The 15,565-nt window shown below is 37.7% G+C and overlaps 2 protein-coding genes across 5 annotated transcripts; one reads left to right on the top strand and one right to left on the bottom strand.

Moving 5' to 3' along the window:
* Positions 1–10: 10 nt before the first annotated feature.
* LOC591865 (protein FAM210A) lies at positions 11–7,329 on the bottom strand. 3 transcript variants are annotated; one of them, XM_030975509.1, is made up of 3 exons: positions 7,046–7,329; positions 4,116–4,606; positions 11–3,351 (listed from the first exon to the last, which is right to left on the bottom strand). In XM_030975509.1, exons 2-3 carry the CDS (start codon positions 4,583–4,585, stop codon positions 3,054–3,056), a joined length of 768 nt encoding a protein of 255 aa, XP_030831369.1. In that variant the 5' UTR covers positions 4,586–4,606; positions 7,046–7,329; the 3' UTR covers positions 11–3,053. The 3 variants fall into 3 exon arrangements, with proteins under 3 accessions (XP_030831369.1, XP_011667245.2, XP_796505.3); XM_011668943.2 differs by lacking the exon at positions 7,046–7,329 and adding an exon at positions 6,670–6,810; XM_791412.5 differs by lacking the exon at positions 7,046–7,329 and adding an exon at positions 6,573–6,665.
* LOC591878 (myosin-11) lies at positions 6,867–15,069 on the top strand. Of its 2 annotated transcripts, none has more exons than XM_791425.5 (10): positions 6,867–6,972; positions 7,468–7,657; positions 8,171–8,390; positions 8,954–9,008; positions 9,547–9,591; positions 10,639–10,738; positions 12,243–12,400; positions 13,405–13,572; positions 14,322–14,464; positions 14,870–15,069. In XM_791425.5, the coding sequence occupies exons 2-10, from the start codon at positions 7,468–7,470 to the stop codon at positions 14,928–14,930; spliced, it is 1,140 nt and encodes a 379-aa protein (XP_796518.1). In that variant the 5' UTR covers positions 6,867–6,972; the 3' UTR covers positions 14,931–15,069. The 2 variants fall into 2 exon arrangements, with proteins under 2 accessions (XP_796518.1, XP_030831368.1); XM_030975508.1 differs by having other exon boundaries at positions 6,887–6,972; positions 7,458–7,657.
* Positions 15,070–15,565: the final 496 nt, after the last annotated feature.

Here is a 15,565-nt window from a genome sequence, read left to right as displayed (position 1 = left end):
AACAAAGAAATCAATAGCTATATTCTTGCACACTTGGTGTGATTTAATATTCAAATGATTCCTTCCAATCACATCCGCAATAAAAGATAATCAGTTAGTAATACTCTTATAAATTAGTCATATTGCAATACATATCTTAGAGTCACTGTTTGAATATAAATATAATAACAGTATGTATATCTTTCTTACTTATACTGCAGAATACTTGCAAGTGATATACCAGTAGCCTTAGAAATGTTGATTCACAATGTAATGCACAAGTACTTTTGAACTTGTCTTGTTTTTAAATCCAAACTTTCCAAATACAATTTTTGGAAATATCAAGAAAAATAGTGTACTCCAAAAACATCAAGAGACACACCATTTACTCATTTGCCACCATTTTGAGTTCCCATTGAATATGAAAATTCATACAAATATGAACAATACCATTATAAAAATCCTTTTTTTTATATTAAAAAAAAAATTCACATTGGTACCAATGTATCATTTCCAAATTTATACATTTGTTAACACTGCATCACATATTGCTTACATGCTTTAGGTCAAGATGGTATGCAAATTCAAACAAAATTTAGAAACATATTTTAAAAATCAAATTCAAGTAAATTCTTGCACAAAGAGGAGGGATAACGAGAGAGTGAATCAAGGAAGCGCAAGAAATGTAGAGATACTGACAAAAGGAATATGAGCAAAAGTGTGAATATGAGGGATATAGGGGAGATAGAAAGATAGATGAAAGGAATAGAGAGGGGAGGTAGAGACTAGAGAGACAGACAGACAGAGAGAGAGAGAGAGAGAGAGAGAGAGAGAGATATATTTGGGGATGAAAAGTGGCACATATTAAAAATGACATTCTATGTAATTTTGCAAACAAAGACCGGTACCTATTAAATGCAAGTTATGTCGTCAGTATTACGTTGAATATGAATGGCAAAGAAATATGAGCATCTACTGGTATGCATGATAAATCAGTAGAATACATTCAAGTACAAAACAAATATTTAGTTGTGATAACTCTCATTCAGTATTGTTTTGAAAGGGTAATTTTTCATGAAAATCTCATGAAACCTCACTTTCCTTAAATAATATGAAGAATATTCACAATGACTTTGCCTCATCGCCAAAGCTTTAAAAGATGAGTCGATCAAGTCCACAAGTTATATCCTCACCTTATCTACGGCAAATTAGACCCATTTTTACCTGTTATTTGGAGGGGTGCAGTAAATATTTGTACTCTATTATATTTGTATTATACGTTTCTTCAGCTTTCTATTGATATAAGGTTGTATTTTCATCAAATAGGGCCTTTAAACAACCAGCTAGAGAGAGATAGAAAGAAGATTGAAGAAGGATCTAGAAACTTGGCTGCACAATTGAGTGCACTTTTCCAGTAGATCTGGTAGTAAGGGTAATAAGGTAATTGCTGTAAATATGATCTTTCCTGCACTTACACATCTCGATGATGCATCATTTTTAATAACTCTGGCGCCCTCTTCCATAGAAGAATAGTTCATCATATTCTGACTAGTTACAGTACCTAGAGGCAGCACTAACAACACAAACTCATAAAATGTACATAGCGATGGATCAATGCTTATTAAAGCCATCATATCAATTTAACAACAGATTAATATTTTTCTCCATGATTGTCATAATGACATTTAAGAGGATTACACTAGGAATGGTTGCAGGCTGGTTGAAACTGCTTGATACAAATCGATTCAGAATCATTCCATAATTTTCAATTACCGGGTAACAAAATAGTGCATCTTTATATCACAGCAGCAGAAAGCATGCAAAATAGAAGGTCGCACCAAAGCCCTTTATCGGATCTTTCGGATGTGCATAATACTGGAAGATTCAACAATATTTTGTTAGAATAGCTAAAGCTATTTCGGAATCAAAGATATCAAACTCATATAGATTATAGACATGTTATACACTGGCACTTTTATCCACTAATTCTGGTTGTCATTTTTAAACTGCTGATTATATGTGCATTTTAGTGCTGAGACAATGCATATACTATAGTACTCTAGGTCTAGGGGTCGTTTCACGAAACCAATTCTGCAACAAAAATGAGAGCTAGAAGATCTAAGAAATAAGATTCAATTAAAGGGCAAAAGCACAAACGCCACAAATCTTAGATGGGGAGTGCTTGTTATGGAAGAGTTAAACAACCAAGAAGGCATAACATACAATCCTTTATAATAACAATTTTGACGTTAAATTACTCTCAAAGAATCTTTAATGGTTGTTGAATTTTCAAGGTGGCAATTTATAGCCAGAGAAGGCAACATAACATACAATTATCCACATATACTGAAACTAAATCACTGATTTGGATTGGGTGTTGAAAAAATTTCTTGCAGAATCTTTGATGGAAGCACAGAAAGACACAGCATTGCTTCTGATCGCATTGTTCACAAAGTTTTTCAAATATTCACATAATTCAAGCAGGCAGGTCAGAAAGAGCGACAGAGAAAGGGACCTACTGAGCACCAAGCTCATGAATTCTTAGATTCCCTCATGTCCGTTATCTTCTCTTTCATCTCTCCAACCGTCTCCTTGAACGACTCCCGATAAGTCTCCTGATTACATTGTTCACAAAGTTTATTACGTAATCACACGAATCAAGCAAGGAGGTCAGAAAGAGCGACAGAGAAAGAGATCTACTGGGCACCAAGCTCATGAATTCTTAGATTCCCTCATGTCTGTTATCATCTCTTTCATCTCTCCAACCATCTCCTTGAACGACTCCCGTTATGTCTTCTGATTACATTGTTCACAAAGCTTATTACGTAATCACACAAATTATGCTCGCAGGTCAGAGAGAGCGACAGAGAAAGGAACCTACTGCGCATCAAGCTCATGAATCCTTTGCATCCCTCATGTCCGTTATCTTCTCTTTCATTTTTCCAACCGTCTCCTTGAAAGACTCCTGATACGTCTTCTGATTACATTGTTCACAAAGCTTCTTACGTAATCACACAAATTATGCTCGCAGGTCAGAAAGAGCGGCGGAGAAAGGGACCTACTGGGCACCAAGCTCATGAATTCTTTGAATCCCTCATGTCCGTTATCTTCTCTTTCATCTCTCCAACCGTCTCCTTGAGCGACTCCCGATACGTCTTCTCCTTGGGCGGCGACGGCTTCATGAACCCCATCCTCCTAAGCTTGCGGATTGTTACCTCGGTGGCGCCCAGGGTGACTGTGTAACGTAGAGGGGTGAAGATCTTGTACAGGGCGTAGGCCATGAGGGCGGTACTCGCTTTGGAATTGCGCATAGATTCAACGTGATGGTCACTGACTCCTATTGTGGAGAGGAAGGGACCAATGTCGACACCCCTGAAGGAAAGATCATTCAAAGAAAAAAGCTTTCTATAAACAAATAATACAAAATCAGAAGTAAAAGAATACAACAAATTTTTTCCTTGTGCCTCTGTTTTGTAAATTATTTTCCTTGTGCCTCTGTTTGTAAGTTATGAATTCAATAGGCTAGTTTTGTAATGTATTCCAATTTATACATATTTACCAAGCAACGAGCTATTACATTACTTATTATTGTATTATAACAGTCAGAACAACACCTCCATAGATTAGTTGTTGCTAGGTACATGTAGGACAAACATTGTGATTTGCACTACCAAACACTCACTACAATATGTGCAATTTGCATTCAGACTATTCAAAATTTGAATACAATTATTTGTAAAAGGGGAATGAAATCATTCATAATGAGGCACTATACAAATTAAATATGATTAGATAAAAAAAAAAAAAAGGCCTATAGCTGTAATGTTACCAACATCCTAGAAGGATGCAGACTGTAAATTACTGGACAATGACAAGAATATCAAATTAATGATGAAAATTAAGCAATGAACTTGACTTCTTCATCTGATGTGAGGACAAGTTTTTATGTTTGTTAAATCATTCATATCACCAACATGGATGACTCATTGACTCATATCATTTTAATAAATTCTAATCTTCCACAATAATATGGACTTGTAGTCCCATGGGGACATTTCCAGATCAAAATGATGACTACCCCCCCCCCCTCCTCTCCCTCTCCTCATTAATCATAGGTAACATTCTACAGCACTCACAACTTTATAGTGTAGTAGAAAGCTCCAAACCAAACTGGTGCAATGACCCAGTGTACAGGGATGATGACATAACCGTAGGCCTTCATCATGATCTTCATCCTCTTCCAGTTACTCAGGGGCTGCCCCATCTCATCCGTCTTGGGGATGATGGAGTCCTCCTCCTCATCTTGGGATGCAGGTTCATTGTCTCTTGGGTTTGACGGTGAAGAGCCGGATGAAGAACTGGACGTGGGGAACCACTTGTTGAAAAAACTTCTTTGGCAAATGTGAAAGCTTGTGGAGGACCTGTTTCCCGCTCTAAGCACGCATGTGACACCACCGAGAGAGGCAGAGGGATGAGGAGGATGAAGGTGATGGGGGTAAGATGGAAGATGTCTGGTCTGGGTGTGGAGTGGTAGTCTCGATTCCACTCTGGGAAGTAGTCTGGCAGCACTGCAGCAGACTCTACGCACAGTCAAACTCGTAGCCATGGTGATAACTGGTCTGGAAAACTGGATAGTTAAGATGATAAAAAAAGGGTGTAAAGAAGCTTTACTACATGTATCTTACACATTACGGAATCCTAGAAAATAAACTTTACAGTGAATGTTTTCAAGTTCAAGTTCAAGTTCGTTTATTTACACTCATCATTAAAAATACGAAATATATACAATTAAATACGGAATAATCATACATAAAATATCATACATCAAAAAAAAAAAAAAAAAAAAAAAAAAAATCTTAATGGGAGTGAAGGGATGAGCTAAAAAGGAGTATGGTCCTTATGCTAGAGCCCACATCTCATATATAATATTAATAAAAGGCAAATTAAATTTTGTACTCTTGGAAGCATGGAAGAAAAAAATGGGGGAAAACAGGGGGGGGGGGGGGGAGAGGGTAAAGAGCCTGGTGATTTATTGCACGTAACATTCAATTAAATACATTTTATATTTTCATTTAAAAGTTTGAAGACTTTTGCATTTTTTTATATTTATTGGAATGGAATTCCAATTCATTCAAGCTCTTTGGCTACCAGTGATTAACTGGGTCTCTCAAAACACATCAATGATCAAGACAAGTTAGCTCTGTTAGCTCCTGAATGCTGTGGCAAGAGTAAATTACATCGCCTGTGCATCTCCGCGAGTCTGACCAGGCTATGGCAATAGCAGTTTTACCCAAAGAAGAAAAGACATGAATCTAAGCTGTTTGTTTGCCAGTCTTGTGTTAGGGCAATAATACACAAGGCCCTGGGTTATTTCTCATTGACATTAGGGGGATCCATTATTATATACCCAAATGTTGGTTCTAGGACACCTACCCCCTGGACATCCACCACCCCCCCCTTCCCGGATAACCACCCCCAGTCAACTACCCCCTAGGGCAACCACCCTCTAGGACGACTACCCCCTTGGACAAATACCCCCCCCCCCCTCCCCCAAGTAAACTAGCTACCCCCTAGGACAACTACCCCCCGGAGACAACTATCACCTGGACAACTACCCCCTACAACAACCATCCTCTAGGACAACTCCCCCCGGACAACTGTCCTAGGGGGTAGTTGTCCAGGGGGGGGGGGGTAGTTGTCTGGGGGTAGTCGTCCAAGAGTGGTTGTCATACGGGGTAGTTGACTGGGGGTGGTTATCCTGGGGGTGGATGTCCAGGGGGTAGGTGCCCGGATACGTCAAATGTTGTTTGTCCGGACAGGTCGTTTACCTCGACAACGTCAACATTTTATTTCAAACAGTACTAGTTTGAAGAGGTGTACATGCAAAATGACATAGATCTTACACGACTTGAGCTAGTTATAATACCAAATCACCTGGCTTTCTTGACGAAATACTCAACAATCCAACGTGCATGCATACATTTTTAGACATGCAATTCACAACTTTGCGAGCCTGACAAAAGTTAGACCGAAAATTCTGTCTCTTTCGTTTGTTAGCCTCTTATTTGGGTAGAGTCGGAAAGTGAGGAGCCAATCCTACCCAAATAAAATTTAAAGGCTAACGAACAAAAGAGACAGAATTTTTGACCTAGACAAAAGTAGGCTAAACTAGTTGGTAAAGTGCAGCCCCCTTTTTTCTGGCTTAAAAAAAAAATACCCGTCTTCAATGTTGGCTTCAATTGATAGGCCCAGGCTAGATTTTACTCTACAAGTATCACAGTAAAGGTCTACATAGTACATGATCATGCACATGTTTTCCCCAATAAACACAACCTCTGCAAACACACCCAAAACTCAACGTTTTATAGTCACAACAAACAATTTAACTGATATTGATAACTAATTGACTTGACTTGACTTGTCTCTAAGTTATTCTTAAAAACTTTACCTATAATTTTTACCATGCTTTGAAACATCCGAAATGTAGTTATTCTATTGATTTTACAGTTGATATTCACTTTCATTTATCAAGAGTTTATGAACCAACGGTATCCTAAACTGCTTTCATTCTTACAAATACAATATCAACTTGCCTGCCCTTGTCAGTCACCAATATAAATTATGCAATTGCTACGTGCGTGTCGTAATGCACGTAGACAAGACTTGACTACTTCAACGAGGCGAACCTACCAGGCCATGCGGGCAGCTAAGGGAGGAGGAGTGCAAGTGTGAAGGTACGGTGCACGTGCAGCTAGCTAGCTAGCTCGCGCTCGTTCGACATCGCATCAAGAACGATCGGAACGGCGCTGGGGCACTTGTTCGAGCATTGCATGCCCTGCCTGCGCTGCATGCTAGATAGCTAGCTAGCTGTAGCTGGCGCTGGCCATAGCAACGTAACGGTACGGTACTAGCGCAAAGCGTCATCGGGCAATATTTACTTCGAACTCAACTCTTCGCAGAAGGAAAGAGCAACATATCCGGCCGATTTAAGACGTAATTATAATAAATGTGTGTATGATTTGGGGTTTATCTTGAGAAAAAAAGGAAGCTATCAACATTTTCATACCACATTTGCATATTTTGTCCGTTGATGGATGCTAAAAGTCTTGCAAAATGTTGATAAAAATGATGATCGGTCCCACGGCCTTATAATCGTGTGTGAGGAAAGAAACAGACTGTTTTTGTTGAGTCTTTAAGTTTATTATTGAGCCTTGGGCTTAATTAAGGCTTGGTGGTACTGCTACTACTGGTAGACTTGGGCATTGTCATTTGGTCACAGTAATGTACACCAACTTTGTGTATTTGTTGCGCAATGCCCGACGGGTACAGGTAGCTGTCTATCTCTTATGCGCAGATTAGCAGCGAGTGCCGGCTCGCTCGTTTGTTCATTCGTTCCACTTCTAATCAGGCTTTGCTGTGTGAGACTAACATTGTCATTGCAAAACTTGGATCTGTAATTACTGTTTTTAATCATTTGGCATTGCACAGATGGCGGCCGACCTAGCAAGCCAGAGGCCGGGAGGGGATGCGCTGAAACCTGTGCATGTGGCTGATGGGGAGGATTTAGAGATGAAACACTCTTTCTATGACCAATGGCAGAGGAAAGGAAAGAGTAGAGTCGGCACTAGGGGAGAGGAAGAGTCAAAGGGAGGAAGCTCTACTAGCCGACAAGAATCCAGTGAGTTGAAGCAATTAATAAATTTCAATGTCATAATATTTTTTAAAACCAAGATATTTTAAATTGTTGTTTACTAGTTTAAAATACTAAATCTGAACTTCAATGCTTGCCTTTAAGTTTATAATATATTCTCTTAAAAGCAATACTCCAGTGTTTATACAATAGTACAGTCAAACCTGTATAGAAAGACCACCTGTTTAGATAAAGACCTCATGTAATGTTTCTCTTGAATATGGTTTCTCATTGAAACCTGTACTAAAGGAACCTGCATATAAAGACCACCTGCCTCTAAAGACCACTTTTCATGTTTCCCTTGAGTGGTATTTAAATACAGATTTTACTGTACATTGCTTCGTTCTATGATATTTTTATTTGCTTTTTCCCATATCTGTCAAATGTCATCCATTTTTTTTTTTTTATTTTTTTACTAATGTTGTCTAACTTGTCTCCCCCACCCCCCCCCTCCCCCACTGTCTCTCTTTCTTTATCACTTTGTTTTCCTATTTATTATAGTACTGGACTTTTCTAAGCTTCCTGTCCAAATCAAGTCAACTTCAAAGTTCAACGTTGGTCTAGCTTGCAACCATAAACACGGCAGAGCTAAAAGTGCAACGCATGATGCTGAAGAGGAGAGGCTAGCAAGAGAAAGACAAAAGGAAATCAATGTTTTATCACTCCTGATAATGGCAAGGCGGAAAGCTTTAGAGAGCTACAAATTACGAGAAGAAACACTGTATCCTTTCATAGAAGTTCTCAAATAATATACAGTTAAAGCTGATGATTTGGTTTCATATCGATATCGAGGTACATGTATGGAGCAAAAATAGAATACAGAATTTTTTTCTGTCAGTCTACAGTATCAGATTGTAATTGGGTATAATCACCTGTAAATATTTACTATTTACTATAGTATAAGAAATGGTGTTAGACTGTTAGATTAGATTCTTGATGCCTGTATATAAAAAAGGGTGATATTATGCTTCCCATTTCCCAAAGCTGTAATGTTAGTGATTTTATAGTCTGTGGTAACATTGCTTGTGAGTGTTCAATTTGAAAATATATATACATGTATATAGACATACATGATCAGTCTGTTATAAACTCAGTAGATATTTGTCAAAAATACAGGAAAAGAATTATACACAATTAGATAATTTCCCAAATGGGTTGTTCAGGTGAACAAAAGACGAGTTGAAAATAAAATTTCTCGGTTAGTCATTGGTTCTGTCTTTGAAGTGAACTGCATACATGTGATTTTTCTGTTTTAAGTTCTTTCCCTTAATGACATACATTCAGATTAATTGAAAATTCAAAGATGAGATTAGAAATAGAAAGCAGTGAGAAGGATGTGGTAAGTGTTTAAATACTTTTTTGTTGTTTTTCACACAGGCCAATGCATGTTTTATTATTCAAAAGCCTGAATTATTGAAAGCTGACTAATTTCATTCCTGTTGATGTTCAGTACAGGACTGTATCTACATGTATAGCAAACATGTTTTTAAAAAAATCTGTTCTCAACTTTGTTTAAATGCTTATTCTGTGAAACAATGACGCGATGGAATATCCTGTCCTTGAAATTTTAAAACATCCATACAGAACATGCATACATGTTACAAATCAGTATTGACAATATTGGAAGTAAGGGTGACTATAACCCTTATCCTCTTTTGATCTGTAAAAACTTTAAAAGTAGTATTTAAAGTAATTGTTTGATCCGAGATCAAGAAATTTAGGTTAAAAATGATATTGAGAAATACCATTAGTCAAGATCAAGATCATGCTCATGTTTTATCTACACAACAGCTTGAATCTTTATATGCCTCATGAATATACCTGTACTGATGATGACTAAGCTATGATGATAATAATGTCTTTCTGTTTTCATGCAGCATAAAGAAGTCAAGACGCTGCTTCAAAAATATGAGAGATATCGGGTGAGTTTCTGCACCATTGTAAAATCATTGTCATATTTGTAACTGCAACCAGTATAAATGGTCTCTTTTTTTATAGTCATGAGCCGTCAATATTATTTCTGCCTCAAAGCATTTTAGCTTTGGAAGAGGGAGTAAGGAGATGGCTAAGACGACTTGTATGTACAATGCAGGTTATGCAATTTGAAGAGGAGAGGAACTACTGTAATTACTTGTGACAAGGGTGATTTCATTTCTGTCAAATCTATATCTGCAAATATTATGTCAGATTATGTTTTATGTACACTGCATAGAGCCAAATGATATTTGCCCACATTGTGCTGCTGAGGTTTTTTCACATTTCCCACGAATGAGCTGTCTAGAGTCAAATGTTGAGTTTAATTCGTCGTTCAATTGGCAAATATAGACCTCAAACAATTTCCTTGAGAGCAGTTTGCACATATGAATTGATGTACATGTACTTGTTTCTGTTGGAGGAAAAAAAAAGCTAGGTACTTGTAGTCCAAACATACAATACGCCATTTATATCCTTAGACAGAATTTGGCTAATGTACAAAAAAAAAGAATCTGCTTTCAAAAAAGAAATGAATCGTTTACCTGGAAACCAGAATTATTTTTCCTCTATGATAGTTAATAATAATAATAATAGCTCGTTCTTATATAGCGCTTTTCAGGACCGGAAGCCCTCTCAAAGCGCTTTACAGATAAGTATATTATTACCCCGGTCATTGGATTCAGGCTTACCCGCACACAATGAATGCACATTCTCCACTCCCTGGGGAGCATTCCAGCCAGGCGTCATTTTTACAAGCGCACACTTGCTAATCTATCCACATTAGCTTTCGCATCCTACCGGGTACCCATTTAACACCTGGGTGGAGAGTGGCAAATGTAGATCAATGTCTTGCCAAAGGACATTAGTGCTGCGGCGGGACTTGAACCACGGACCTTGTTAAAGCCCTGGGTGACATTTTGATCATGGCAGAAGATAAGGTATTTAAAAAGAGATATCACTAGGTACAGTATTATCATTACTTTTTATCTTTTCAGGGAGCTGTATCAACTCTGTCAACCAAGTTTGAATCTCAGAAGGAGTCAGCGAACGCTGAACTTAATCAGGCTCAGGACAAGATAGCAAAAGATGTCCTAGGTAGGAGAGAAATATCTTTGAGATAATACATGTTTGAAAATACAAGCAGATAGTCCTGTCTTTTGAGTATAGCGGTAAAATGTGGGGCCCTGGAGACCTGATAATAATAACATATTTTTTACCCAGGGTAGCCTCATCTGTATAGAGTACCGAAGCTGTGACATCATAAGAATCTATTTTTAGAATTTCTCAATTTTTTCTTCATTTTCCCAAAGGGCATCAAAAATAATGTCCGAATGTTAAAAAAACCAATTGAACATGTTAAGTATTTGCTGAGATATGACCATCTGAATAAATATATGTCATATGGGAACTCAATGTTAATTAGTGCTCTGGTTCCTAATGTTATGAACCAGAGCACTATAACACTGAGTTCCCATAGGACATTTTTTTGTTTGTTTTTTTTTTGAAGAAAAAATTGAGAAATTCTAAAAATAGATTTTTGATGACGTCACACTTCACCACTCTATGAGTACTGTTCTTCCTGAGGGCCCTGCAATCATGTTATTATTCCGGCTTTAGCCAAACTACCATGATAAGTATTCAAGGAATTTCTTCCTACTAGGTACCTGTTTACTCCACCTGGATAGAGAGTAGCAAATGTAGATTAATATCTAACCAAAGGACATCAGTGCCTCAGCGGGACTTGAACCGCAAACCACGTGATTCTTAGTCCAGTGGCGTATTCACTAGACCATGAAACCTCTACCCTACTTTAATCAGAAGAGGAACAAAAAAGGGACAAACGTTAAACATTTGAAATTCAGACCAAGACTTTATAGTCATGAACAAAAAATATCTAGCCAAAGGACATTAGAGCCTCAGCAGGACTTGAACTGCAAACCACGTGATTCTTAGTCCAGTGACGTATTCACTAGATCATGAAACCTCTACCCTACTTTGATCAGAAGAGGAACAAAAGAGGGACAAACGTTAAACATTTGATATTCAGACCAAGACTTTATAGTCATGAACAAAAAATATCTAGCCAAAGGACATTAGAGCCTCAGCAGGACTTGAACTGCAAACCACGTGATTCTTAGTCCAGTGGCGTATTCACTAGATCATGAAACCTCTACCCTACTTTGATCAGAAGAGGAACAAAAGAGGGACAAACGTTAAACATTTGATATTCAGACTAAGACTTTATAGTCATGAACAAAAAAAGGGATAGGGCTTGCTTATTAGAATTACCTGTATAAACTTTAAGAGCTATCATTCTGTCCAAGAGTGAGATGAAGGAAGTAGGTAGTTTGAATGTCATGTAATTTAAAGGAACTTTTATGTGTGTTTCACCCAGTACATTTAAAAGTTTTGGGAGGTACCACACACAGCACATGTTTTGAAATTAAAAGACTGAAAGAAAAGAAGAAAATATTGCTTAAAACCAGTAGATGGCACATATTGACTTCACATACACAGGTATGATTTCTACTCCATAACTTTCTTTTAATGAGTAGCAAGTATTGAAAATATACATCGTTTATTGACTATTCCTAAACAGTTCTTCAGAAACAAGTAGATGCTGCTGATAGCCTGCTGAACGAGACCAAGAAAGAGCTGGCGACCTTAACAAGTTACAAGGACAAGGAGTATCCGGTCCGAGCTATGCGCATCAGGGAGCTCCATAAACAGATCAAATATCTTGCCAAAGAATTCAAGGTAAGGACTGGAAGAGTCTGATGCTCGGCCGTTTGACACCTGGAAATTCCCTTTATGTATCTTTGCCTTCGATGGCAGCTTCTCTTTTCTGCTTAAAGTACCATGTTTAAACAGTGCAGTGTATATTTCATAGGATTAGGAGTGCTCAGGTAATTAGTGTGCCCCCAGTTGAATTGCTGTTTTGTATTACATACTTATTCTGCCTTGTGGCAAAGTGCTCTGTTGAATTGAATGAATTGAATGTACATGTCAAAGTGCCATTTTTGCATTGCCCTTCCCATGTCACATGGCTATTTAATTCTTAGGAGGATGTACACATGTTTCTTACTTTCCTTGCTCATGAAAAGAGGTTATTTTTCTTGTTAACATGTCCTATTAAAAACGAACCAAATTGAGTAGAATAAATAAAAGTGAATAGAATTTTTGCCATAAATTACTGCTCTTCATTCGCGCAGAGGGGGAGGGTTTTGGGGTTAACCCCCTCCCCCTCAATTTTTTGAATGTGTGTTTAATTAAAAAAAGAAATTATTGTTGTGCTAAAGGGTGAAGAAAAAAAATGTGCTCCCTCGCTTATTCAGCGGCTGGCTGAGTCGTTGCAGAATTTTAAAATTAACCCCCCCCCCTTGAAAAAATCCTGCGTACAGTATTGCTGCTCTTGCTACAATTTTTTGCCATGTGACATAAGACAACGAGTGTAACATGTGACCATGACAATGTTAAAAATTGAAATATGAGAACAGTTTATGGTAAACTTAATGAAATTGAAAGTTAACTGCACAATGGATTTTTCCCTTGTACAAATGTTTCAAAGCATGTGGATACATGTGACGTGCTTTATTTGGCTTTATGTGCAAGTGTCCATTTCAGTTATAATAAAACTGTTCTTGTTTTTGAGAAGCAACAAGTGTGATGGTTACAGACAGGTAGTCTTCATATCCAGATCTTCAATCAATCAGAGTTGACTGTCATATTAAATCCAATTATTGATTTCATTTTGTTGATAGGCTGAGCAAGATGAACTTGATAAGATAATCCAAGTGGAGACTTCCAAGTACACTACGAGGAGAGATGATAGACTGAGGGAGATCCAGTCCCAGGCGACGGACTTTGCTCAGGATCTCATGCAAGAGGGGGTCAAGGATATGGCCATACATAATATCACTATGAAGAAGGTATGCCAATATTGTATTAACCCATAGCAGTACAGTGTCTCCATTAAGGGGCATTTTTGCATTACCGGTATCTTTTGATCCAGAACGAATGCTAGGAATTACATATTATTCATAATCAGAAAGAGCAAAATTCACAGAAAATGTGGTGTCTATTTGCAATGCAGTACGTTGTGCCATTTTGGAAGAAGAGTGATTTAATTGCTACTAATCATTAAAAGTCTCTGAAATGGAAATGCAGATTGAAATATAAAATCACTGTTTTGTGTACAAACTGGCAATTTTCTGGTTCAATTTTGCAATTTTCTTTCACATTGCTTCAGTTTATAAACATTTTTTCCTTTCTTCAAACTATGAAGGAGTAGAAAGTAAGATTAATTGTTGCCAATTGAGGAGGGAAAGCTGGTTAATTAAAAAAGTAAGAAGATAAGAAAATAATAGCTACATTTCTATTGCACACGTATCCTTTCCGGCGAGGGAATGCTCAAAGCATCAGCGTTCAAAGTACTATTATTACCTTGGCTATTGCCCAGCTGCCCTAAGGTACTGGTACTGAAAAAATTCAATAGACTAGTCCCTGTGAATAGGATCTAAAACGATAGGCCCCCTGTTCTTACACATGCAAGCATTTACTTGCTTTCTTACTATTGCATGTCTCAGCAGTAGAAATGTAAAATAAACACTCTATGGGATATCGTATATATGGAATTCAACCTTTGTTTTTATTGACTTTTTTAAACTTGTGATTGTAGGAAATTGAGGGACACATAGAGGAGAACGAAGCACTAGAAACCATCATTCAACACCTGAAAGAGGACGTCAAATCAATGAGCACAGACCCTAAAAGTGATGTCAGAAAGCAGATGTTCCCTCATCTCTACAAAGAAGTTCAAAAGTAAGTATCATCCGTCCATTTTCAGTGAAATTGTAAACTGTTCTATTTGTAAGTTTATTTTGCTGTGGAGTGAGAAGGCTTCTTGCTCAATTGGAAGCTTTGCTTTAAAACAGGGATGAGTTTTGCCACTCTGGATTGTTTGTTTATAATATCAAAGACGATTGCCTAGTAAGAAAATAATATTTCATTACATGATGTTTGTCATAAATATAATGATCTAAAAACAAAAATACATGTACCAGTATCATCTCTTAGGAGCCCAAAGATAACTGGTATACTTACACACATAGGTAACACCCTCCTGCCTCTGTACAGGCAATACAGTACTGATCAATTTTCTCCCATCAATTCTCTCGCAAATCTCGAAATAAAACTAAATCTCTCCGTCTCTCTCCTCTACTCCAGATGTACCCCCGATATGGACGTTGAGCTGGACATTCCTCGTCACGACTGGCTTCCGATATGATTGCACGGTCAAATTGGCCACAACGACCCACCCATCTTTCCAGCTTTCGTTCCGTCCTCTGAGCATTCTTGATATGTCATCTAAGGATTACTGAACTGTGAAATCAGACTGTAACTACAGGGTCACGTGACAGGAAATTGTGATCGATCTTAAAATCTCCTTCAGATTTTGTTTGTACTATCACTATGAACATGGCAGACAAAGAAAGCGGACAAAATATACAGTTCCTCAGGTAGACAAAGGAACATCCCTTCACTGCTATTATGTAAAAATGTGTAGAACAGGTGAATATGCATGTGACACCTGTTCCACACATTTTTACATAATAGCAGTGAAGGGATGTTCCTTTGTCTACCTGAGGAACTGTATATTTTGTCCGCTTTCATTGTCTGTCATGTTCATAGTGTATGAAGTTATTCTGTGTATTGTTGAAGGATAACTCAGATTTCACAGTCTGATATAGAAAGTTTTGATTGATCTGAATATTTTGTGCAGGCTTTGTTTTGTATCGTGAAGTGACTCTTTATTTTTGAAGGGTAGCTCAAATTACACCGACTCCTACAACAATGATGTACTTGTACCACTGCCTAAAAGTATGATGGATGATCTCAATATGTTTGTCTAGCTTTTGTTTC

Source organism: Strongylocentrotus purpuratus, unplaced genomic scaffold, assembly GCF_000002235.5.
Source record: "Strongylocentrotus purpuratus isolate Spur 01 unplaced genomic scaffold, Spur_5.0 spur5_scaffold_8, whole genome shotgun sequence".
Lineage (NCBI taxonomy): Eukaryota > Metazoa > Echinodermata > Echinoidea > Camarodonta > Strongylocentrotidae > Strongylocentrotus > Strongylocentrotus purpuratus.
This window is presented reverse-complemented; position numbering and strand designations above follow the sequence as displayed.